The following is a 27,670-nucleotide window of genomic DNA, read 5'->3' as shown; positions in this document are numbered from 1 at the left end:
CCCTCACATGCTTGGTTCATACATCACTGGAGACTGCGCGCATGCACAGGCCGATAACATGTAGTATCTGCCATCAGCGGTGTCACAATGACGTGCAATTAACAACTGCAAACATGAAGTGTGTCAATGCACGAGATCAAGCGAAGACAAAAACATCAGAGTCAGTGCATTGTTAACCTGGCGAGAGTCCAAAAGCGTGGGACTGTTGTGGTTTGAAAACAAATAGAATATGGCTACCTTATCTTCCCAATTATATTATCAAGGGCACTTTATGTTGTCGGTCTGGTTTTGTAATTGAGTCAAAATGTCAGTAAAGATCGCAAGGGTTCAGCTGCAATATATAAGGCATGCACACGCACACACACAAAGTGCCTCCTGCCTCCAGCGGCCAACTGAATCACGCTCTTATTAAACCTTGATCGGAATTCCAGCTAGGGCATTATCCACTTACAGTTATTAATGCTGCCTTCCCTGGGGGGAGAACGAGGTGGTGGTGGTGGGGGGGGGGGGCGGTGGGGGGGGGTTCCAATCAGGCAATGAGAGAGGGACACACATTGCTCAGACAGATGTCGTACCATACGATCTATGACTTTTTTTTTTGAAATTCATTCATTGATTTATTTTGGTTTTGGTTTATTCTGAACTCTTACACATATCTGATCATTTACGGTATATGTATGAAAAGGATTAGGAAGAGTAAGCTTCTGTTGGTGCCGACCTCATCTCCATTTCATTATCAATATATCAACAAAATGTAACATTTGAATGCTACTATCTATGCCTAACTGGCGAATCCCACTCGCTGTTGATAAACGACGACCAAATGTATTTACTTCTTGTATAGTCTCAAATTTTTGTTTTAAGAATCCTATCTACAATGCTCTTGAACATGGACAAAAATAAGTACAGTACCTGTACAAAATAACGTGAGGAAAAGCACATCCACGATAAAGGAAAAAACACCCACTCCCCACACACACACATCAAATCCTTTAACTGATCTTTTTTTTTGTAAATCAAGTGCAGCAGAAAAGTGGTTCATGCTGAGATGTGATAACCCCGCATGACACGGAGAATGGCACATGCACAATTACTACTCAAAGAGAGAGACACAAAGAAGGGACTTTTTCCTTTTTTCATTTCCAATGTACTTAAACCTCAGCCCTGTTAATTAGAAATCCAAAGTCGTTCCATATTGGGCCACAGAAAAATGTGAACACTTTTGCCACAGAACGATTATATGTGATGTGTGGAAGGAAACATACAAGAAAGACATGAGAGCATGACTTGGAAAATAAGCAATAGGCAAGATCATGTATGAGCGGTAATGACAAGGCAATTACATGATAGGATGTGCATATCAGATCGAAGCAAGCTATGTTGGTAGGTCACAATCCCCATCAAAGCCGCCTTCATCCCGACATTTTTCCCATGTCACCAGTTTGTGTAAACGGTGCTGATATTGAGTAGGGAGGAGGGTAAAGGCTACCCGCAAATTTCTTGAGTTCAAGATTGTACCAGACCTTTGAAAGGAAATAGCAAAGGGGCGTAAATGTTAATACCCGAGACTCAGTTCTCAGCAATTGTAGCTGTCTCGCCATATTGTATATATCATATATCATATATATCATACTAGACGCTAGTGCGGCTGCTGTTAGGCATCTAATTATCTGTTTGTGGGAAGCTGCAGCTGCACACAAATGCAGCTGCTGTCTGTCACGCTTTGTTGGGCTATGCATGGCACGCGCATTCCTGATGATTGCTTATTTTAAAGGTGGGATACTTGATGACATTTATATTATGTTGTAATTTCACAGGTAAGCCATGTCCCTAGGAAATCACCAAAGGGGTTCCATGTACGGCCAGTGCCATTCTGTTGTCTAAATATTTTTTTAAACTTATTTATGTTGCTTTTGAACTCTACTTGGCTTGGTTAAAACTCACAATTTGCAACAAAGTAATTGCCCTTCCTTCCAGAGGTAACAACTTCAGATTGTCATCTTTTATAATACTTATCAGTGATTCGGATTCCCACAAAACCTCAACGTAAATCAGGCAGGCAGCATGAATTTTCCTCCCAGCGATGATATGATAGCAAGGTCTGCTTGGACAGAAAGGTGGTACATGCTGGCTTTTGATTGAAAGCCAGAACAGGTAGAAGGGGCAGGGGTGGGGGTGGGGGGTGAGCACATGGAGGTGGTGGGGGAGGTGTGCCGTAAACAAGGCGGGATCTGACTTTGATGAGGAGACATGAAGAAGAGGAAAGACTCAGGCTTCAAGGTAAGAGGGTGTGCAGAGAGGTGATAAGGAAGCTGCAGCAGATGCCACGCGCACGTATCAGCACGCACATAGCTACCCTTACTTGGAAAAAAAGAGACACCGGAAAATACTACACACTGAAAACTTTCAAAACTGTAGCTGTAACATTTTTGAATCTACCAGCAAAAAACAAAAACTAAAACATTGCACAAGGTCTGGACTTGCTGGCACGAGATTGGGCATACCAATTCTGGACATAATTTGTATATATACAGTATAAAAAATTAAAAATGCCTAGTCTCACCCCCACTCGGGTGGTGTCCGTCCCTCATTCAGCTCGAGTCCTCTACCAGAGGCCAGGAAGCTTGAGGGTTCTGCGCAGTATCCTTGCTGTTCCCAGCACTGCACATTTCTGGACTGAGATGTCCGATGTTGTTCCCGGGATCAGTTGCAACCACTCATCTAGTTTGGGGGTCACTGCCGCGAGTGCTCCGACCACCACAGGCACGACTGTCACCTTTACCTTCCAGGCTCTCTCCAGCTCCTCTCTGAGCCCTTGGTATTTCTCGAGTTCGCGTGTTCCTTCTTTCTGATGTTTCCGTCACTTGGGACCGGTACATCCACTACAACGGCTTTCCTCTGCCTTTTATCTATGATCACGATATCTGGTTGGTTCGCCATTACCATCTTGTCAGTCTGGATCTGGAAATCCCACAGAATCTTCGCTCTGTCATTCTCGTACCTTCGGAGGTATTTCCCATTTTGACCTTGGGGTTTCCAGTCCATACTCCGCACAGACGTTTCGGTAGACTATGCCGGCCACCTAGTTATGGTGTTCCATGTAGACTTTCCCTGCCAGCATCTTACACTCTGCAGTTATGTGTTGGATCGTCTCAGGCGCCTCTTTGGACAACCTACACCTTGGGTCTTGTCTGGTGTGGTATATCTGGGCCTCAATGGCTCTGGTGCTCAAGGCCTGTTACTGAGCAGCCAGGATGAGTGCCTCTGTGCTGTCCTTCAGGCCAGCCCTCTCTAGCCACTGATAGGACTTCTTGAGATCAGCCACTTCAGTGCGGACTACCTTTCCTCTCTTAGTCACCATCCGACTACATTTCTCAAGCCCGAATGACATCCCGATGTTGCTGCTGTAGATCCTGGTTGTGTGGATCAGGGAGTCTATGTCCCTTTCGCTCTTAGCATACAGCTTTATGTCATCCATGTAGAGGAGGTGACTGATCGTAGCTCCATTTCTGAGGCGGTATCCAAAGCCTGTCTTGGTGATTACTTGGCTGAGGGGGTTCAGTCCTATGCAGAGGAGCAGTGGGGAGAGTGCATCACCTTGGTATATGCCACATTTGATGGACACTTGGGTAAGTGGCTTGCCATTGGCTTCAAGTGTGGTTTTCCACATCCTCATCGAGTTTGCAACGAAGGCTCTTAGGGTCCTGTTCACCTTTATATATATATATATATATATATATATATATATATATATATATATATATATATATATACCTAATAACATTATCAATTTGCAGAATTAACGTGGTGGGGCCAACATTTTTCATGGGGTCTCAAAGGTCCGGAAGAGACCATTTGGTATTGCTGCTTTAATATTACAATGGTATTAAAGCAGCAATAATTAAAAAAAAAAAAAAAACACGAGAAGAGCATATTATTTAAAAATTGTACATGTAGCAAATATTGTGTGTACATGTTTTTTTTTCCTTGGGAGGTGGGGGCTGTGTTTTATGTCATGTCAACTGTGTCTATTTGAGCACACATACAGTGTATAATACAGTATGGTACACTCCCATACATTAATACAGCAGTTTAAGTGCCCCTGGGGAGTGCTTTGTGGCCTTGAGTGGTATGGAACAGTGAATCGGAATTTATGGTTTGGATATTTGTTTGGCTGGCTTGGCTCAGAAGCCATTAGGATTAATTAAGTGTCGCTAAATCTGATACTACCACGTTCACATTGAATTCTGATCATATTTTTTTTTTTCATTTAAGAGCTGCTAATCGCCTAAGTGAATGAAGGCAGTAGTGTTCTAATGGGCGGCGGACATCAAGTGCAAGTCGAGGCCAACAGGATGGTGACAGGGATGTGCAGTCTGGGCAGGCAGGCGAGGTAGTTCCTCCCCGTCCCCTTGACTACTTGTGAAGAGTCAAATAATTTTTTTTATAAATAAACGATGATTGCATTTACGTTAATTATTTTAAATTTCTGTATCTGGTCCGTGACTTACATTAATTTTTTTTCACCATTAAATGAATAGAATAGCTGAATGTGCACATTTCTTGTTCAAATACATGGGTACGAAGGAAACACCGAGTGCCTCCGGCGATTACGCATGAATGAACTGCTGACGCTACCAGTTGGCGTGTGTCCTCAGACAGTCGACATAGCTGTTTGTCTACATCTCACCCAAATCCACGCTTTCTCACACATATATTACACACGTTGACGTTCAACAGTCTTTCTATTGTAATTACTGAATGGGTGTGAAATATTTAGTCTGTCTGTCGACCAGCATCTCCCACATTGTTGAACAGTGTGGAATCGATCGAAGCATAAATATAAGCTTTGAAAACAAATGTTTTAATTAATTTCAAACTTGAAGTTGAGGCAAATCTCGAAATAACGGGCTAATCAATTTTGGCTTGACATTTTAATATCAAACCTCATAGCAGTCAGTGCCTCACCAAACATGAAGGGCTCTGAAAGCATTTCACGTCATATAATATATTCACTTGCCGATATCGCTAAACAGAGACTGACAGCAAGAAAAGTTGTGGAGAGGAAGGCAGCGAGCAAGCAATTAGACACTCATCGTTTGTCTGGCAAGAGTTTAAGTGAGGAAAACACAGCCAAGCATACTCAGCCTACTTCACTGTTGCTGCAGATAGTTTGCACAAGCAGTTGCCTCCAATCACGGATTAATTGAACAAAGAAAAAGTGAGAAGAGTGCTTTTGGAATTATTTCGAGCAAGCATGTGTCCTTCTGAGACTGATTAAGATATCATCAACGTGATTGCCTGTCTCTTTACTTCAAATTAGGGGGCATGCAGATGTTTGTTCGTGATTGCAAGCGTTTGTGGAAAAAGTTGTCATTTTGTCAGAGTATCACTCTTTGCTTCCCTTATCTTATGTTCTTCCAAATTATAAGAATCATATTGGTTTCGAATGCTATCCCAATCAAATCAGACCATTGTGTTCATGCTACTAAGCAATTAGCATGTTTTGGTCCTACTTCAAATGAAATGCCCAACATGTGAAACGATGATTGATGTTGCAGGGATTCGAGACATTGCAGAAATGTTCTCACTTCTTAAGAAGTACAACTTCACAGCTTCTCTATAAAGTAGAAAAATCATTGTTCAGCGACAATGGTCAAACTAACCACTAAAAGATGATCAATGACTTCTAAAAGATGATCAATAAATGAAATGATTACCGAGAGCCATTTTTTTCTAGTTGAACCACACCCCCTGAGCAATGACCGATATGTCTTGATCCTTCTATCTATTCAAATATACATAATTTCTCCTTTTTGGACGGTGTTTTTTTTTTCTTTTTTCAGGGGGCGGGGGGTTGTATCACACGGAGAGCTTAAATAAGTAATCAAATCTTGTAATAAAAAAAGCAATAAATACTTGATGCAAATATAAATAAATCAGTCAAATATGCAAAACAAGACGAAAAGAATATTCACATTTGATGTTGAAACTCATTCGGTGTGAGTGACTGCATGAGGCCAAATTTGTGGCTGAGTCATGACAGGAGCTGGTTATCTGAGGCCAGCACACTCGCATAAACTTGCAGTTTGAAGTACATTTTTGTAAAGATTAGTGCTCGTTGGTGACACTTAATCCGGCTCTTTGGTGAGCACATGTGTTTTGAATACATGTCACATTAATTCAATTATGGGCTGTGAATATGTTGTGTTGTGCGTATTTCTGCGGTGTCATCTTCAGTAAGGAAAGAGAGGAATCAGACATTCAGCAAGTTGACACTTTGGTGTCCGGGCATAATGAAAATGGCTGTTGAGCTTTATTGAAATTGAATTTTAATGGGGGAGAAAAACACACTTACCTAGATTAAGCCATCGCTATTATATTGGAAACCGGTTTCATGGAGGATTTCACTTCACAATTTTTGTGTTACCAACTTAGGGGGGGGGGCTCAGAAATATTAAGAATGCTGACAGGGGAGATGATGAACGGTATGATAAAAGTTTTTTTCAATTACCATATTTTCCGCACTGTAAGGCACATTTAAAAGCATTCAATTTTCTCAAAAGCCGACAGTGCGTCTAATAATCCGGTGTGCCTTATATATGGATCACTATTAGGATTTCTTGAACGTAAAGTACTTTGTTACATCCGAAGCCGTTGTGAAACCGTTGTATAAATAATGCTATATTGTATTTTATTGTATTCCCTTTAGCGTGACTCCATCTAGGTGGATGCATAATGCAACCTCAGCCACTATTGTAGTTTCTATTCTATGTGCCTTATGATGCGGTACACCCTATATATGAAAACTGTTTTAAAATAAGCTATTCAATGAAGGTGGCCTTATACTCCGAAGTTCCTTATAGGGCGCAAAATGCGGTAATAGGAACTCTGTGAATCCATGACACATCTTCAAAAAAAATCATTGAAGGAGAATAGACAGAAACTCTAGTTATCAGGCTTTACGCAGAATACATCCATGCAGCAGTGATTCTCAAAAGTGGCACAAATTCAAATGCAAATCGTTGAGAGCGAGATAAAAACCTGACCTGTAATATTCCACCATCAAATACATGTTCATGGAAACAAATATTGTTACTTACCTGGAGGGTGTGACGATGCACAAATAAGCCTTGTTTTAATGACACAGACTCAAACTAATTAACATGTCTTGTATTCATTATTATCTAAGTTCATGTGAGAATCCCCAAAAAGTTTCAAGTTTGAATCAAAACTTTTTCTCTGCACTCATAAATATGTAAGGTTGGGAAAAAGCCATGCGTGGGTTTGCTGGATTCAAGATAAAACCTGCAAGGTCTCTCCACAACACCAACCACAAGCTGACTGCTGAGTTTAGGATTCGCTCCATTAGAAGTTCCCAAGAGACTTGTTTACAACAATTCCAGCTCTGAGAGTGAAAGTGACATAACGTGGCCGCAACCCATGGCATTTGTGTGAGAACCAGATCGCAGTCATTGCCCAAGGCAAGACCAAAGGAACACGGATGACTATAAATTGTTTCAACCGCTGGCTACCAAAGTGTCTGCTCCCCAGTGGACATTGGAGGCATTTAGGGCAATATAAACCCCACAACCGGATTGTTTCGGGGGCTTTATGACCCATGTGACAACCGCCTTCTCCCCCAACATTTATCCTGGGAAATGATGAGGTCTACGGCCGTCTCTACTTTATATGCGTCTCTGCACACTCTGACAGAAAGCTGTCAGCTGTGAGGCTTGGGTGATTTTCCACTGGCGGCATCCATGGAGAAAATCCTGGTTGGATTCAGTGCCGCTTAGCTTTTATGATGTGTAAGAGTGCTGGAATCAGGCCTTGCAGGTTTAAGCAGATTAATTAGGGTGTAGCGAAGTCTGTGTGGGAAGAAGAAGATGAAAAAAAATCTTCCATAGGTGCCGTAGCCACAGCTTTGCATACTGAGAAATGCTTGAATTATGCACACTACCACCCGCATTTTAACTGCACCCGCACACACACATTGAGGAGACACTGCTGGAGGGCAAAAAGGCAGGCATAACCCCACTCATGCCCTCTCTCCAGTGTTAGTCAAATAATCATAGGCCCCGCGTCTATCCCTGAATGCGTTTATTCTCACTCTCTTTTTACTGGGAAACAAATTTCCCCTTGGTTGCACATTCACAAGGAAAAAAAAACTACCGGTGATAATTTTCCTTCCCTGTCACATGATGTTACTTTAAATATAGTAGCCTGTTAGGCAAATCCAGTGCAAGGAACAGTTCTTATGACTGGCAAATCTTAAATCATCACTGAGCCAAATGGAAGTTTTTTTTTTCTTTTGTTGGAGGCTGCTGTGGAAGCATGCCGTACAGTATATGTATAACGGGCCTCAGAATAAGCACATCCGGAGTAAAAGCTTAACCATTCCACAAACACTCATTATCTTCCTCCTCCACTGAGTGCGTTGGCTGATATTGAAGAAAAGACAAGGGCAAAAAATAACCATCACCCCCCCCCCCTCCTTCCCTCCACCCCAAGTTCCTCATCACCATCATCATTTTCATCATTACACAAAATATGACCGAGAGCAGAATCCCACAATGCTGTGCAAATGTCGACGTGAGTTAGCGTCAAGAAGACACAAGAGATATGTATGCATCATCTGGCCAGGAGAACATCACTTGTGGGGAGACAGCCAGAGGCCCTGAGGAGAAGAGGTGGAAAGAAGGGGGGTGGAGTGTGGGGGGCGTGAAAAGAAGAAAATGGTAGCAGAGTTGGAAGGGGCGGGGATGCACAACAACAGATGGGAATTGAGAGTAAAGTGAAAAGAGAACAAGGTGCACCATTAGGGGGAGAAAACCAGGGATGAAATGAGTGGGACGTTCACATGCAGGGGAAATAATACGAAGAAAGCAATCAGAGAAAATGGAGGCATAATATCCTACTGCTGCATAATCTCCACAGATTTAACCATCAAGCATAATCTCCACAGGTTCGACAATACAAAAGGCCTGAATCTGAGCCAGTTACAAAGTAGAGAAGTTTGCTTTGCATGTGTATTGATTTGCCCGGGTCGACTGTCTGCTTGGCAGTACATTTAAGATTTGGGAGCTTTCTGAAGTGGGCAGACAGCTGGGGTCCCCATGCATGTAATAGCCCTGCATAGTGCCTTTTATGCCCTTCACTGACCAGATTAAAGCCCCGAATGACAAACGCACAGAGGCTGCAAACATCTGTTCTCGAGCACACGGTCCATTCCTCCACATGCTGAGCGGCGTTGGTCACTCCTCAGTCCCCCAATGCAGAAAACATCTGCAGCCATAAACTCGTGCACATTAACTACTGGAGCATGACACCATGCTAACCCACAAAACATGAGGGCATCGCCCTGCACACGAAAAACACAGTGGCATTATCGAGCTGACTTTTACCTTGTGACATTTACTCATTGTCTATGTAAAAATATTATTTTCTTTCTCTGTCTTCCTAAGAGAAATACCGTCATTCACATAGCACTGAGTTCAACACACTTCCGTACTCAAATCAAATAGCTCACTAATTTAAATACATTTTCAAAAATGGACAAACCACAACAGTTAATTGCTCCAATATGACGAGACTTTCTCCCTTAGGCTATTTTTTTTTTGGTCCGCATCAGCGATCCAAACAGACATTCAAAAGGTCATTGGCAGGATTATAGATTGCCGATTAAAAGTAGTGATGCATGACAGATATCTCTCTTGTCTCAAAAGTTAAAGGTTTTGTGTCGTAGAAAAAAACTGACATTGCGGAATTTAACCCTCAGCTTAAAACTAAAAGACTGGTATGCTTTAAAATTTTGTGGATTTTTTTAAAGGAGTGGAAGCCATGATAACTGCAGAGGTCTGACAACCTCCATTTTCTATTCCATTTTCTTCAGGTCCTCATTTGTAAGGATGCTTTTCTACTCATGTCATGTTCTTTACACACGGCTCCCTCTTTAAGTGCATGAGTGCTAAAATACTTTGAATGGTCTTGACACTCTTTTCGGGTTTGCTCCCAAGTGCTGGGCCCGGAGTATGAAGAGAGCCAGGAAAATGTAAAAGGAGAAATCATGATCCAAAAATAGCTGATTCAACTCAAAATTTCCTCTGAGACTTAGATGGGGGGGATAAAAAAAAAAGTTGTCAAAAATACAATTACATGGCATGTTATTGCGGACAAAGTCTAAAGTGTTTTCAACCTCACGTTAGCTAACCACAGCCGGAATAAATTGAGCATAGCGCAGCCACAGACACCAAGATGCAGAAAGGGCTGTTAAGCCGCAGCACTCTGAACATTTTTACTGGTAGAAAAGACGACACAGGACACAGAGAGCGGTTCACTCTTGTCTTGAATAACGCATGTATTTATGAAACATCCAGGTAAAACACTTGAGAAAACAGGTGCTTTAGTGTATGGCCTTTTGAAAAAAAAAGATGCTGCATTTAGTGGATTCCATGAATTAATAAAGATTCCGGATAGTTTGTCCACTCACTGAGGTGCATGCTGGTGAGTCTGATGTCGACTTCTTATGAATCAAAAGATGCAATGGATGGAGGATGTTGACCTTTTATAGGCAAACCGAGGCTTTTGGGCATGAATGAATGGATACACGGAAGTTGGGAAAGGGACACTTAACGTTAGGAACAGTACCTTGGCCTAGATAATATTGGTTGTCGGATAGGGCGCATGAATAATACATGGTGGACTGGCTGCAGATGTTCCTTTTACCAATCATCTCTTAAGTCAGACTGATAAGAGTCAATTAGGCTCCTGAAAATGTTGGCATTGCACAATGCAAATCCAGAGATGCCTTGGAAGCTCATCGCCCATTTGTATTGTATATCTCATCAATTTTCCAAATTTAAGTACTGCAAAAGTTACTGTACATGAATTCTTTCTCTGTTCTGCCCCCCCCCCCGCCCCCAGCAGACAAACACACCATTTAATATTTCCAAAGTCATTTCACATATTTATCATCATCATTGACCATATTTTAATAAGGGAAGATAGAATCACTATCAACCCTGACTTGATTCAAGCACTTGGCAACGGAGTGCGACACATTTCCCGAAATGACAGCAGCAATGATTTACTGCTGTTACGGCGTCGTTATGAAAGCCCACCGAATTGTTGTAATGGAGTAGTTTAAGTCTGTGCCAACTCATCTAAAATGGGGTATGTAGTCATATTTCAAAAATAGAATAATAGGGCATTACATCATTTAATTACAACCTGTAATGTAAAATACATGGCATCATGTTATACTGTCAAAGTCAGCCGCACACTAGAAAAAACATATAAGAAAAAAATATTATATAGATATATATATTGAGGCAAAAACATTGTCTGACAAAAAAATTTCAGTTGGCAGTTGGAGAAAATTGTATGCAACCCCCTCACACACAAGCCCCACTTTACAGAGAGAGTCTGGGGGCAAACGGGACATTTTGCTGAAAACATTAGTCTAGACTACCTTACGTATTGATTCGCGATCTGACCGAGTTTTGTGCAATTGGCTAACTATGCTTTGTATTGATAAATCCATGGCTCTGTCTGCCAAATAGGTTTGTAATTGTGACTTTCTTCTCGAGCTCCGCCCATATCAACCAGACCTCTCACACACTCCCCATCACCGTCGGCGCTGATCAATAGAAACACGTCTCTTGCATGGCGTTAAAATAAAACAAAGTGGAGTCTGTTCTTGAAAAGGTAGGGCAACATGTGACTCAGACACTGTGCATTTTCATCTTAAGTATGTTTCTGGGCGCTTGTGCGTGCTTATGAGTGTGCATGTTCTTGTGTTGGGGGGGGCGGGTAGATGGATGGCATGGTTATGCTGAGACAATAAGAAAAAAATCTGATGCTAGAGGGATTGCTCTATCTCTGTCACACGTACATTACATTGTTTGACAGCCTGCTACTTCTCATACTGCTGCAAAAGCTGCACACTCATATCAGGTTCCACAAAATGAAAAGGGCCATCAAAACAAACCGCCACACACATAAATTGTATGAACTTGTGTCCAGCGCTGTCCACAGAGTCTGCTCTTGGATTAAAAATTCGAGTCCAATGCCAATTTTGTGTTTGCAAAAACATGAAGATCACGCACAGCTATCATTGCCCTTTTGTGTTGCATAATGAATTTACACAACACTCGCAACAAGGCTACAAGCGACAAAACATTTTGTGTGCTTCTTCACATCAGGCATTTGCTTGCATCCCCAACCAACTGTAAGAAAGTACACCTCAGTTCTTAAAGGTGTTTGCATGGTCCAGTTAACAACAGATGCTAGCCCTTAGCTAACTTACCAATCCTCAGAACGTGAAGGCCTCCAAGGAGTAAGCATGGTCCAGTTATCACCAGATGCTAGCCCCTTATCACACAGTCTTGAGCCAACGGAAAGAAAAGAAAAGAAAATGACGTTTGAGTCCTTCCCAACTGCCTCAGCTACACGTATCTAAGTCGAGCAAGCAAAAAGCCCTGACATATGACGACACAACGAGTTTACACAATGCTTAACCCTCCTGATGCAAACGAATATTACTTACACATTTTACCCTTGGGGTCAATTTGACCCCAAGGGATATTTGGCTCCAGAAAATGATGTACATGAATTTGTTGACCTTGTTTTTGTGTCAGGGACATTGTTTAATTGTTGAATACAAAAATAGCCCCCTTGACATTAAAATCTATCAACAAGTTGACCTGTTTCCGAGCGTCAAAATCAGGTTCAAGTGCTTGAATCAGAATTAATGCATCTTATAACGTTTTCATCCAAATCTTCTGAAATGTTCTTACAACATTAATAGCCAAAAGAGGATGAAACCTATTAGCTTTAGTGATGAAATGAGCATTCCGGTAGCGCTACCATCATGTCCAAAATTACGTTTTGGAGGTAGGTTCTTGAAAATTATTCCCTCACATCTTTTCTAATTTGGGGTGTGCATTCATGACTCACACAGTATGAACCATATTGATTAATGTTGGCAACCTCCTCTGCCTACCTCGCACTTTCCCTTCATGAACATGTTTATTTACTTATTTTTATCTTCTTTTTGGTCACATATGCATCTCACTCATAAACTGTCACTCACCCTTCCGCTTTCGCTATCCGGGTTTGGGACCGGCTGGATAATAGGAGTGTTAAGTATGCTATTGTGAAAGTCAAATGGCCATTTGAACAACAATAGACGGCAAATAGCACCACCATTGACATTGATCACTCATCATCACCTAAAAGCATTTTTCTTCATCGATATGAAACAATTACAGCGGCCTTCACTACTGTAATATAGTATTATTTAAAGTGTTTGAATCAAACTCAATTTTCTCATTTTCCGGTATTACATTTGAGAATGTTCTCGTGGAACAAAAACATTCCGATAAAAAACATTAGCTCTTATCGATCATGTCTGAGTTTTAATGACATAGCTGCATAAAACCTTTTAGTCAAGACGGCCGCTATCGAAAGAGTTCAGAAGATGGATGATAAACAGTGGATACTGTAAGTACACAAGAAGACTGTCTGACTGGCAACAGATGGCGCAATGTGGCCAATATATCTACTCACAGAAAAACATTGACGGTCTGCCGAGAAACACACGGAGCTGGCACGGCATTACACTTTGGATTATTGCAACGGGTGTTAGTGAAATGCCTGATGAGGGGCAACTTGCCACCTTCCAAAACACCAGAGAGTCATTCCCAGCTGAAACCCTTCTGAACTTTAAAGGAGCCTATTACATTGTCAGACTGCCACGAGAAGCGCTCAATCGGTGTTTAATGGATTGACCACAATCTAATTTTTTACAATACAGCAGAGTCCCCCACCCGCCTTGAAGCCCAGCCCGACTGTTGGAGTCTTGAACAAACAGAAATACTTTGGAATCCAGCACCTCCATTGTGTATGCCAGCTTTAAAGTGCAAATACTGCACGGAGGTGGGCCAAAATGATTCCATCCATGCGAGGCGTTTTGTGAGCAAACACCATTTCATGCCTGGGGAAAGCATGGCGTTGACTCTCAAATTATGCCAATTAGGCTAATGTTGTTTACTGCACAGTCTGCGGCGCTGAACGGCTCAAAGGAATGCTCAACACTGAAGAGAACACAGTGACAAGGAAACAGAGCAAGAGAATGAGACGCGGCAGGAAAGACACCACACAAGCAGAGGTCAAGGTAATTTACGACAACCCTTAGGGCATCATTTAGATGACGCTTATCGTAGAATTCTCCCCCCCCCCCCCCTTTTATTTACTGCAGTGAAAAAAAAGCGCAATTATTAAGAGCATGTGAAAGAACAACCAAAACAGAAAGGTGCCTAGTACTATTCCTTGGAGATGGTTGGGGCACTAAGTAGGATTGGGTATGGTCTTGCCCTGCCTGGTGCTCCCTGGCCTGCAGATACCTCTTGAAAACCTGAGGCTGAATCCGCCCATCGTCATCGTACATAGGTGTCCAACTCAGGTCCTGGAGGGCCGCTGCCCTGCATGTTTTCCAAGTCTTCCTCTTCCAACACACCTGATTCAAATGATCAGATCATCAGCAAGCTCTGCGCAAGCCTGACATTGAACCTGTTCATTTGAATCAGGTGTGTTGGAACAGGGAGACTTGGAAAACATGCAGGGCAGTGGCCGTCCAGGACCTGAGTTTGACACCTATGATTGTACCTGTACAAGAACTCTGGAATGGCTAATGTAACCACTTACAGCAGACACGGGCTTCACCGCCCGGTCACTACCTCTACTTTCTCATCTTGTTCTTTCCCACCCTGTCCAATTTGATCATTGAACTAGGAATGGAACAGAAAAGTTGTCCAATCCTTGATGTCAGTGCAATTCTGACAAAGTTGTCATCATGGGTGCCTTTTTTATTTTTGTGTTAATGTTAATACTATTAAAACAGTGGAAAATTGCCAGCGCAGTAAAGCCTTGCTGGCACCTGATGGTTGTTTTAGTGAGTGACATTACATCAAAAGCACTTTCGTCTTGGGAGTTGAATTTCGTGCTAATGAAGCACGTCGGGTCATTCCACCCACCACTCCCTTCAACACATCACACGTGTTCGTGCCTTTCTGTTCAGTAATAGTCTGCAGGAGCTGCTCTAATTCCATCAACAGCCTTCCGTGATGATGATTAGTGCCAGTCAACTTGTGGCCTGAAGCTTGACCAGTTTGGCGACATTACTCTGAAGTTCCTCACTTGTTCACTAAACTAAGTGAAGAGCTTAATTTTAGCATTGGTGTGACAATGCGTATGGATTGCAGGTGAATATAGTTTATTAAGACTGCATGTTTGAATGTTGCTTCAAACATTAAGGATAAAGCTCTCATGGTGTAATAATGAACATGTTATTTGTGTGAAATGGTGGATGTCACAAGAACAACAACTGTGTTCTGGGTGGCATCGAGTGTGGTCTTTATCCAGAAACTGGGTCAGGTTGGGCAGGGATTATGAACAATTCACTTGCACGTTCAATGAACTCCATGAGAGAAAAAAATAAACTGAAGAGCTATGTTTCAATGAATTTGCAAAAAATACAAAAAAAAAACAGACACTGATACATTAGTGGATGTCAAGTCAGATGTAGTTTTTAACTGCATGAATGTTGCTGAAGTGAAATGAAATTGCGGCAACAAAGGTGACGAGCTTTAACGGCACTCGCCTATCCATCCTAATGAGAGCTGACAATGAAAAAATTAAAATTCCACATAGTTCAGCAGATGCCCTGAAATTGAATGCCCAATGAGGATGTGGCTACTCAGGCCTTTAAGTGTCATGCAGGAGAAAAGGGTTTACTTCTCTTCTTCCCACAGGATGTTTTTGGGGAGATAAACCAAACACGTTTTGGGATGGCGAGAAATAAAAATGTATTCATGAACACATGACCAAAGCCTCATTCATGATTCATTAGGATATGCTAAATAATCCCAGAATGAATGAATACAAACATGATTTACATCATATAAAGTTTCTTTTTTCGTCCTGCACTGATCATGTGACCAGAAACCCCCGCTGGCCGCTAAACTAACATCCAAAATAACCGAAGCTCCTGTAGGCAGACGAGTAGGAGCATGCGGTGATGAATTGCGATTTTTGAATTACAAATGTCTGTTTGAGCTGAGAAATGCAAATTAGCTTTATATTATTTAAAGCGGCGCCAGGATATCGCCACAAAATGACTCCGCCATTACATAGCAGCCGTCGTGCTGAGAGAGGTGCCTTCTTTTCATTCGAGCGGATCAGTGGAGTAAAATCTTGATTCTTTGGTTTCTTTCTTTGGAAGATTATCCATTTTTTTTCAAGTGCCATCCCAGATTTGCCATATGAAAAGGATGTCATCTTGAGTGCGAAAAGCATCATTTACGGATTGGTATACTCGCACACGTGATTGATTTTGTATCATTTAATTCAAATGTCTAGCTTCTTGATCACCTCTCTTTTTATTGATTTATTTATTTTCACGCAGTTGGCGGGGGGGGGGGGGGGTCATTTATGAAAGCAAGAGGAAATGGCACCACCCCAAAAATATTTGTGGAAATGTGAGGACGACAAGTGGAATAGAGTTTAAAAATGACACAAAAATGTCAGATAATGTCTCAGCCCATGTCGCATTCGTTTTATTATCTTTAACTTCTAATTTTATGAGATGGGCACAAAGGCTGAAGCGCAGATAATCATAAGAACCTAAATCGAAGGCTGGAATTGTAGAGTAGAAAGAAACGATTTCATGGGAAACAATGCAGTAATGCAAAACCAGATGCATACATTATAATTTGGTATTTTTTGTTAAATTATGTATATAGCTGGTTGACTAAGAAACACAATAAATTTGTCCGATGCACAATAGCTCTCACTGTTTTCTACAGTAAGCTTCTTCGGGGAGGGGGGGTGTCAGTAATTTGCAGCCCATCCCGGCCAACTGTGCACCCTGAATTTGTCACCGGTCAATGGCAGTGCAGTTAAATTACATTTTCAGTCAGGACAATGCTGTTTGCGTGAAATTTCCAGCCACCATCTCTTTCATTTCACTATGAGATGAGAAAATCAAGAGCGGGAGAAACAAGTGTGGGTGTTCATGTGTGCAAGCAAGTATCTGTGGTGTTTGTGTGCGCGTCTGAGCGTGAGTGCATCTTGTTCATGGCAAGAAATCAGCTCAGTTTAGCACATAATGGAAATGTGAATAGCCCGAAGCCACTCTCCCACACAGGGAGAGAGCGTTGGCTGGGAGCAGGATGCATCTTTCCAAATCCAAATAGTGAAAGGGAGTTTGCTAGGTTAAAATCTGGGCTCCTTTCTCTCTCCTCCCCTGGAGCAATTCACAGCTTTGCCCATACATTACTCAAACAGGTCATCCAAACAGGTCTCACTAGCGGGGTGAAAGCATATTCACACACATATGCACACGCATTGCCGTGCACACAGCTAAGCACATATTCACACACACTCACTCGGTTGTAGGTTCAGTGAAGAGGTGACACTGCGCATATTATGACAGATGAAATCGATGGATCGCAAAGCTACATCATGTTATGCTTAATTTAGTGTGAAATCTACCTTTTGAGATGAAACCTCCAACACATCCTCAAGTGTGCATGACGATGATATATTATTTTCACATTGTACTTTTGTCATGCAGTGTGGGACAGGTCATCACCAGGACGGATGATGTCCGGAAGGGTATGAGGAAATCTTAAGACTTACGTGCTACTTCTAGAGATGCGTTTCGGCTCACGGCCTCCCCCAGATAGTTACGGGCCACGCACACGTAGCTGCCATCGTCTGGTTTGCTTCTCCGTCCGTGGACGATGCGTAGGAAGAAGAGGGAGCCCCTGGGCAGCAGCATGCGGTGCGAGCGAGGATTGTCGCGGTCCGTCTCAACGCGCTCCCCGTCCTTGTACCATTCCACCGTAGGGGCTGGGCGGCCCTCTGCCTTGCAGTTGAGAGTGGCTGGTTCCCCCTTAGACACAATCAGGTCAGAGGGGTGCTCAACAATGCGAGGAGGGGAGTCTTCCTGGCGAAGACGAGACCCTTGAGGGTAAGAAGGAAGCACAACATTCCATTGTAAGTCATCCTAATGTCGTCAGAATAGTAACAATGAGATTACATTCACACTGGATCATCAATGGCTTGTCTATTTGATGTAGTGGCATTTTTTTGAACACATGATGGTGAGTTGGAAGCTTTTCAAATTTATTCCCAAATGAACTGACTGTATATATACATGATTTTATATATATGTACATGTGATTGCAGATGGAAGAAATGTTCATTTGGGTACTGTCCTTGAGAGCCAAATTAATTAGCAGCAGGGTCTTTTTCTCACACGCAGGCTTTAATGTTTGCCTTCACATGCAGAACTGAGAAGTCATTACATCATTAACTTTTGAATTAACAAGTTCTATCAAACACTGACATCATCAAAGATGTCACTGCGAGCGTGCAGCAGAGAACGGTACATCAGATGGTTCGCTTTGTACTGTAACAATAGAGATGGTTGCCTTCATCAACTTTTTTTTTTGAGGGCATAGTTGCAACAGTCATTCTGGAATTTTGGGATGTTAAAGTGTGCACGGTTCTTAAATTCTCTCCTGTGAATGAGTTACGACGAACAGGTTGATGCATTCAGTTTGAATGTGAAGAAGGCATCACAAACATCTTTGTATTCATGGTGTAACAGGAACTTCGGTTCTGTTCTATCCGTTAAAACTTTTGCTTGGCACACCTTATAATCCATCAAGGGGAAATCCAACACCCTGTTGTATATCTTATTGGTGGTACGTCACAAAGCGAACCAGATGACACACATGCAGCCATCCAAGGAGCTGAAAGCGAGGGACAGTGCCTTGCTTAAGTGCTCCCCGCCAATACCCAGCAAGCAGACGAGCATCAGCTACTTTACATTTTTGTTCCTAGCGGGACTTTGAACACACAACAAATGAGCTACTGTGGTCCAAATCCCTGCTATGAACATCAAATCAAAACAAAAGTATGCTGATCTGATTCAAATGATCTTTTTGGAAAGAAACAAAAATGCGTAACTAGTTCTTGCTGAATCACTGTGAAAGCTGGTATAGTTCATGGTTGCTGGGCAACAAAGGCAACTAAGCAAATCCGAGCGAGCTATCATTCACTTTGGGTTTTTGAGTGATACGAGGTGATGAGTTATTTATTTTTAAGATTGGCACATTGTTATGACGGTATTAGAGTCTTCCCGTCAAGCTGACCTGTGGTGAGACTGTCTGGGTTTTTCAGAAGTGGACTCTGGTGCATACACTGGTATATTTAAGTTAATTAATTAATGAATAATTGTGTTTGGGAGAACAGTTTGCTTCTTGTTGGCGATAACCGTGTTTACATCCACCAAATGTAAATGTTGTACTGTCGTCATGTGTGACGTCACACAAACTCCCTCTAACTTTGTCTCTAAACCTTCCAGTCCATACTGTCCCTCTGATCAGCTCATTCCTGATCTTGTCCATGCTCGTAACCTTTTGAAATGTTTTTTTTTTTAATCTGAATAAATTAAAGGATGAACATCTTCCTGGGACAGATTGCGTTCAACCTTGGCAGTTCCACTGTGCACCGAACGTTGGTTAATTGTGTCTTTGTATGGATGTGACCTTTTTTTTTCCCCATTCATTGAGAGATGAGATCAGTACATGTAATCTCAGCAAGTCTCTTGGTCATTCTTTGCATGCCCTTGCACATCTGTAATGTGATATAATTCCTTTTAGGAGATGAATGTTTGTCTCGGAAATACAATCTAATGTTCGTTTCTGCCATATTAGTTAGTCTGAAGGTAAACTGAAGGTTCATGTTATTACTGAACATTTATTTTTTTGACATCAACAGGCTCTTTTTCAGTCAGTTGGTGCACTTATCTTGTTTGTATGTTAGAAACACGGGTAGGCTCCAGAAAAGGGCAATTTCCGTCCTTCAAGTTACAATCTCCACAAATGCACCTCAAAAGGCTCATTATCGGAATTCAACTTAACCGTCTGTAGCTTTTCCAGGGCTGAAAAAGGCCCATTACATTTCCAATTGATAAAGCCACGAGAACAAACTCAAGGAGAGTACGCGAGTCACAACACACCAATAACTTGCAGCAGTGGAACGTTTAACAAATCCGGCCTTAGAAAGTGCTTCTAAAGGGAACCTCCTCAGATCTTATGAGTCTGTTGTGGGATCTATCCATGGTGCTGAATTACTGGGTGGCAGTCTTTCAGGAATGTTGCAGATACTTTCTGTTAGAGGTAGAGTCAGCTCACCACAGCCGTACACTCGCCAGCAGTCAATTTCAGGTTGTAATGAAAATGTTCTTATCTTATTTCCATGACTTTATGATGTACATCTTCACATTTGTCATCTCAATGGTCAAAATATCAACCCAGGAAGAAGACCCTTTATAATATGGTTAAAAAGTCAAAAGCTCACTGAAATTGAAAGAGTCCAGATTGAAGCACTTCATGAAAATGTAGTTTCTCTTCTCGCTATAAGAACAATATTAATCATAGATGTAACATCATGGTCTCATCTATTGGGCTTGATTTGAGAAATATCAATGCAAAAGTACCCTCATTTGTCATTCACAATGCACCAGGTTATCTGTATGAGTCCAAAACAGACGCAATTAGTCAAAAAAAATCATACAATAATTAACGATACTCTTGGTTAGAGTGTACTGTACATATCAACAGTACGCAAAACTGTCCCACCACAAACATTTTTTTGTTTCATCACACGACTGCAAGTCATACTGGTATGCCGTGAGCACAAAATCCCCAACCTGTAGACGATATTAATTCTTAAAAGGACATTTTTCAAACCAGGCATCTTCTCCACAGCACATTAGCCTTTATTACTGCAGGACATAAACTCTATCATCTGCCTCTGCAAATGAATTGTCGCGTCTCATGATACAGTAATGACCCATGGTAAGAATATATTGGGGAAAGCTGTGCATAATCTGAATCATTACCTGATGTGTACCACTTTATAATTGCACGAAGGTGGTTAAATTGTTCCAAGAAGTCAGCCCTCAAGTTTTACCAGAACACATTGCAAAACATTATGCTAATAATAATGCATACAATAGCTGATCCAACACATAAGTACATGTATGCAACATATAAAGGACCTTAATAGACTTAAAAAAAACATATATTTGAGACAAAAACAATTGTATAAATCATAAATATAATAATTTCCGGCTTACCATTGCTCTTTTTGACGAACAGAAGTCCACAGAGAAGCAAATATTGTACAGGACACATTCTGGCATATTGATCCCTTCAGCTAGCGACGCATGAATTCCTTCTTCTCAAGCAGAAAAACAAAAATGCGATCAATTCATCAATCAATCCCCGTCTTCACCTTAGTGACTTTGAAATGTCTACAGTTTGAAGTTAGCCATCAAGGCACTCGTTTCAGCGAAGGAAAGGAAAGCCAGCAGCGATTTCGTTCACATTCATCCTTTCCATTAAAAAAAGGAAAAAAAAAAAGAAAAAAAAGAAGCGCACCAGTAAGCGGCGGTCTGCCGACACGTTTGTGTTGTTTCTGCAGTCACCAATTGCAAACAACACCAGCGACGCCCCTCACGGTCCACTCAAACGGGGATCCGAGCGGCTCCGATCACATTTCTTCTCAACCACCGGTACTTTTTTTTTTTAAGCAGGTTTCAAGGCGGGGTTCGCGCACCTTTCGCCATGCGGGACAAGTTGCGGGATGAGAGGCGCTAAAGGGGTTGTGGAGGAGGTGAGATTCAGAAGCGGCACAGTGGCAGCGGCTCCCACAGCCCCTCCTTCTCCTTCTCCTCTGATGCCCTGGGAGAGGAAGGAAAAAACGGGGAATGGAACCAACTGAGTAACAAACATAATATCCACGTTTGATTTCATCACTAAGTGCGTTTACTGCCCCCCCCCCCCCTCCTCCCCGCTGGTGTTCATCTAGAATTTTTATCATGCTGGCTTCTGGAAAGTATTTAGTGCATCACAGTACATCATAGCAATCCCAAGATACCATGTGAATATGCCCCCTAGTGGATATGAGTAATATGAGAGTGAATGTTTTTGTCTTTTTTTTTGCAGCATTCCACATACATACACACCGGTCGTCTCGATTCTTCTTACACTCCACGGGGTATGCTTGCAGAACTTGATATTATATACGCTACATTATCTGCTATGATGAATTCATCAGAATTATGATCCGCATATTTATATTTGGCATCGGCCGGGCTGACAGCTTTTCTCAGTAACCCAACGCTAATTTGAAAAAGATAATCAAATCACACAGTTGGTTAAGCGAAATAAGTGATATGAAATAAATCTTTTACTTTGGCTTCATACACTGATGATTTCATATATTGCTAAAAAAAAAGCCATTAAAAGTATATACCAAAGGAAATGGCAGTTCAGTCCTTCCTACTGCCCGACATGCTGGTTGTCAATATCGCTCAACGTTGTCAATGGGGGATATAAAGCCAGATTTACCCTAAAACCACAAAGAATGTCTGTATGAGCTGCTATTGATCCAGAAGCTGACATTAAACCAATTCCTGGCACAGTATTCATCGCAGTGGATCGAATAATAATTACAGACAATGGCTAAATTGAGTCAGCATGTCGCTAGCATTGGAAAATGAACACAAGCTTCTAAATTGGAGCGGTCTCACTCATCGAGGAATGATGTGCTCAAAGACATTTCCCCCATTTTCATTGCTCTTCTGTAGACAGCTCACATTTTGACGCAGTGGAAGCCTCTTTTCACTCAATAGCTTTTGAGCAGAATGATACACGCCTTTGCTAGCTCTCAAGGGTGAGTTGCAGCTAAGTGGCATGTTCTGCATGAAACAAAAAAATAATGCCATTGCATGCAAATAGCTTCTATCCGACCTTGAGCCAAAACCCCTCTTTTTTTTCCCAGCGGTGCAACGAAGGATGATGATGAATTGGCCCCAGAAGAAATGCAAGGACTCACAAAATCAATCAAAATGAACTTTAAAATATGAAGAGGAAATTTGAAGAGCCTTGATTTGTGTTAATTGTGCCAATTACCTAGTACGCCGCAACATTACGACGTTATAAGCATTTGTTGTCATCACTAGCTCAGTCTTTCACTTCCATACATCTTCCGCCATCATTAGGAGAAGGCTAATAGAAGGAAATTGTAAAGAAGCTAAAATTACAAATTATATTGTCATCATATTGTAGAAAACTCACTTCCGAAACACAAATGGTATTTAATGTTTACATGATCCGTTCCACAGCACACCACAAGACTCAAAATCTGATTTATGCGATACGTTAAATAAATCTGCACTCTTATTATTCTTGTTGGTTGGAACACCAGGCTCGGATTACAATGTTGATTCATTTTTTCTGCATTCCAATAGGATTTGTGTTTTATATATGTATAATCCACATCATTGTTTTTTATTACATTCGTCATGCAGCGCCTACTCGGAAAAAAAAAAGACGCACTACTTGTTATGGAATATAATTTGCATATTTATAGATGTTGGTTATATTTTAAAATGTACAGTATTAGAAATCTTCGAGAGGAAAACATCTATCTGAATTTTAACGAAAAATATTGTGGATGGAAATGTTGTCACACGAAATGAAACAATTTGATGCTGTGGATCCACAAACTATAACCGATTTGGTTCACCAGCTGAAACTTAAGACAACTTGCTGTCTTAACTCAATACCGTCAAACATTTTTTTCCAAACCGTTGGGCTAACCATCTGGGCTAACTAATCAGCTTCTACATTCAGTCCGGTGAGTTTCCCCCGGAAGTAGCTGCAGTCAAGCTACTTCTAAAAAAAAAGACGACACCGGATGCCTCCTATATACAGTAGTTCCCTAAAAATCTCCATTGAAGTCTCTTAAATTGTCCTCAGATGCGAATGTGAGTGCGAACGGTTGCTATGAGATTGGCTCACGACCAGTCCCGCTTGTCAGCACACGCGAGACCCTGCGGAGGAAAAGCAGCACAGATGAATGGATGGATGTTGTATTCTCTTAAATTATGGATCTCAACACAGTATGAGATCTCATCGGACAGAAATTCAAATGTTGTCCTGTAATACTGGCGAAAAAGAAGCTCAGTCCGTTCCTTTTATATTTTAAATATATGAGTAAAAAAAACAATAAATTAATCCTTATTCATATATAATAAATAAGGCTTGACAGACTGCAATGTGGGACAACTTCATTTCAGCCACAAGCTCCTCCTTTATGATCGACTAAAAACAAGCGTATTACATCTGGAACAAGCACTCTCATAGGGTTTAATTTTACATTAAAATGTATGAATCCAGATGAAAATTCCATGTCGGAATTAGGAATGCATGATGGCATTTAATTTCCAGCATCAGGTTGGAAAAAAAAGGTGTATGTCTATTGAGTGATGTGATTTGATTTGCATCAAGATAAGACTCCCTCATCTTTCATGACCCGTGGACAGGTTTCCAGGCAACGTGAGATGCTGCCACGCACACACAAAACCAAACCAAAAGGGCTCCTGACTTCTCTCATCAATCCACTGTAGCTCTCTCACACTCTCTCTCTCAGGCGTTGATCACACATAAGAGACAATGTCAAGGTCAGGAGTTGTGTCTGCACCATTACCTACTTAGAACTGTGTTTGTTCAAGCTACGAGTGGTTGAGGAGACAGATGGTGTATATGTGACAGCGTGAAGAGCATCAAGCAAACAGTACTTTGCTCAGCGTATAGATGGAGACAAAGGGACCACATGACCACGACTACGTGTACCTGGAAGTTACATGTTATGGAATGTGTTCCAATATATCCGTAAAGTATTCAGGGCCTCCTACATGTGTTGAATTCCAAACCGGAAACATTTTTCTTGGAAATACCACAGCAGGTGCCATGCATGTTCATGAGACACGGTTCTTTTTATTTATCTTTATATATTTATTAAAGATAAGATAAGATATCCTTTATTTGTCCCACAATGGGGAAATTTACAGCCTCCAGCAGCAAGAATGTATGTAGAAAGAAGAAGAGAAAAAAACCAACAACAAACATCTTTCAATTAAATAAATAAATACATTCAATTAAATATGAACACAAATGGATAAATCGCAGTACTATTTACAATTTACCTTCACATCATTTAATTATTATTATTATTATCCATCCATCCATCCATTTTCTGAACCGCTTAATCCTCACTAGGGTCGCGGGGGGTGCTGGAGCCTATCCCAGCCGTCTTCGGGCAGTAGGCGGGGGACACCCTGGATCAGTTGCCAGCCAATCGCAGGGCACACAGAGACGAACAACCATCCACGCTCACATTCACACCTAGGGACAATTTAGAGCGTCCAATCAGCCTACCATGCATGTTTTTGGAACGTGGGAGGAAACCGGAGCACCCGGAGAAAACCCACGCAGGCCCGGGGAGAACATGCAAACTCCACACAGGGAGGCCGGAGCTGGAATCGAACCCGGTACCTCTGCACTGTGAAGCCGACGTGCTAACCACTGGACTACCGGGCCGCCCATGATTGTTATTTTTTATTCATCAGCCTGACAGCAGTCGGTAGGAACGAGCGTCGGTATCTCTCCTTCTTGCAGCGTTAAAAATGTTAAACATGTTAAAAATAGCACAGCTACAGTACCTTATGGGCCATTCCGCCCATTTCTCTTTGCTGCACCTCTCGAGCTCCATCTGGTTGGATAGGGAGTATTGGAAAAGGATCCTTTTCAGATCTCTCCAGAGGTGTTCAACTGGATTAAAGTCAGAAGTTTGGCCGGGTTACCCAAGGACATTCAGAGTTGTCCCAAAGCCACTCTTCTGATATCTTTGGCTTTCCTTTCCGATCCAAAACAAATTAAAATTCAACATAGTATCGTTTTTGGGTGGCAAATGTAAAAAAAAAGAAAATTCTACCTATTCACGATACCGTATTTTTCGGATTATACATCACTTCGGATAATGAATCGTACCAGCCAAAATAATGCATAATTAAGAAGGAAAAAAAACATACATAAGTCGGACTGGAGTATGAGTCGCATTTTTGGGGGAAATTTATTTGATAAAATCCAACACCAAAAACATACATGTCATCTTCAAAGGCAAGTTAAAGTAAAAATAAAACTAGAGAACAACAGGTTGAATAAGTGTACATTATGCTAACATTACATGACACTGAAACAACGGACTGTGAATGTGCCTGGTATGATCACGTATCATATGAAGAGTTATTTAGACAACTATAGCACAAAGAACATGCTAACAAATTTACCAAACCATCAGCGTCACTCCAAATCATGAAATCTTCATGCTCTGTGTCAATTTTAAACAATTACGCCAACTCCAGAGGTAGAAGATGCAGCGCTTCCTCTTCTACGTCGCTTACGGCGGAGTCATCGTCAGTTGTTTTTATCAGTTAACCGCCAGCGTGGAAAGTATCAACACAGGCTGAGAGCACCCTCTTGTGGTTTAATGTGAAAATAACATGTGATGTGTACAATGTGTTAACCATTTCACACATAAGTCGCTCCAGAGTATAAGTCGCACCCCTGGCCAAACTATGAAAAAAACTGACTTATACTCCGGAAAATACGGTAGCTCAGAATTGTATTAAGAAAAAATAAGACAAGCCTATGCCTTTTGCCTGATGGTGCTAACAAATGCATTCTGGGTAAGACGCAGGGCGAAAATGGCAAAAAACATTACAGTTGAACAGGCTCGGAAACACAAGTTAGAGTTCAGCAGCAGCAATACTGAACTTGTCTTGTTCACAAACAAGCAGGAGCCCAATTTCGGTGCTATATGAATGAGCGGACAATGAAATGAATTGTCCACTGGTGCAAAACTTTTCTACTTGTTTAATAATTGACAGCAAGTTGACGTGGGACTGCGGTACTCATACAACGATGACACATTAATACCAATATGGTACACTGAGGAAGTAAAGATGTCAATTGAGATGCCATCACTATTATTTCAGTATACATTGGCTATTCTACCGTTGTCATTTGCTTGCCTTTTTTTGTAAACTCCAAATCCTGTAATTCGGATGATGAACAACTCCAAATGTGTGTTTCCAGGAAACATTTTTTAAAATAATTTTTTATATCACTATTTTATTGTACAACAATTCCTTATTTGCGTGCTGAAGGTAGTGGGGGGTGAAGTTAGAACATGTTAGGAAACTTAAAGTTGGGACAGCTTAATTCATTTTATTGTGTTTTATTATATGTGTCCAATTTAATGTCAATTGTGTTTAAACAATTTGTGTGCCTTGAATCAATAACGTCTTTAAATATTGCAAAGGAAGTAGGCCTGGGACAGTTCACTATACAGTAGTTTACGATCCTTTTCAAATTTATTGCAACTCTTGTCTACTGTGTAAGATTTTCTTTGCAATAGATACATTTCGACCCCCCCCCCCCCACCCAAAAAAAATTAAAATCTCACAGGTATCCACAGGCAACGCATCAACTCCCAATGCCAACTGAACTTTTTTTTAATGGCAATTTCAAATATATGCAATACTTTTTTTTTTCTTTTTTGCCGATTGATGCAAAACAATGTACAAAAATAAAGACGACAGAAGATGTTAGTGTCTCCGGCAGCTTCTCAACACTTCAGTGCTTTTATTTTTGGTGTCAAACAGACACGCAAGAAGCTG

At 41.4% G+C, this 27,670-nt stretch overlaps 1 protein-coding gene across 2 annotated transcripts in view; it reads right to left on the bottom strand.

The window, feature by feature from the left end:
• The window catches only part of LOC127588633 (roundabout homolog 2-like), a 63,770-nt gene extending 41,711 nt beyond the window's left edge, over positions 1 to 22,059 (bottom strand). Inside the window, exons 1-2 of one of the 2 annotated variants that reach the window (XM_052047431.1) lie at positions 21,218 to 22,059; positions 17,704 to 18,030 (exon numbers count right to left, since the gene is read on the bottom strand). In XM_052047431.1, coding sequence (XP_051903391.1) covers positions 17,704 to 18,030; positions 21,218 to 21,275 — 385 coding nt within the window. In that variant the 5' untranslated portion in view covers positions 21,276 to 22,059. The remainder of the gene's footprint in view (positions 1 to 17,703; positions 18,031 to 21,217) is intronic. The other variant, XM_052047432.1, reaches the window with a different exon arrangement.
• Between the last annotated feature and the right edge of the window lie 5,611 nt (positions 22,060 to 27,670).

Source organism: Hippocampus zosterae, chromosome 16 (genome assembly GCF_025434085.1).
Source record: "Hippocampus zosterae strain Florida chromosome 16, ASM2543408v3, whole genome shotgun sequence".
Classification (NCBI taxonomy): domain Eukaryota; kingdom Metazoa; phylum Chordata; class Actinopteri; order Syngnathiformes; family Syngnathidae; genus Hippocampus; species Hippocampus zosterae.
The sequence above is the reverse complement of the archived record's forward strand: the minus strand, read 5'-3'. Positions and strand labels throughout refer to the sequence as shown.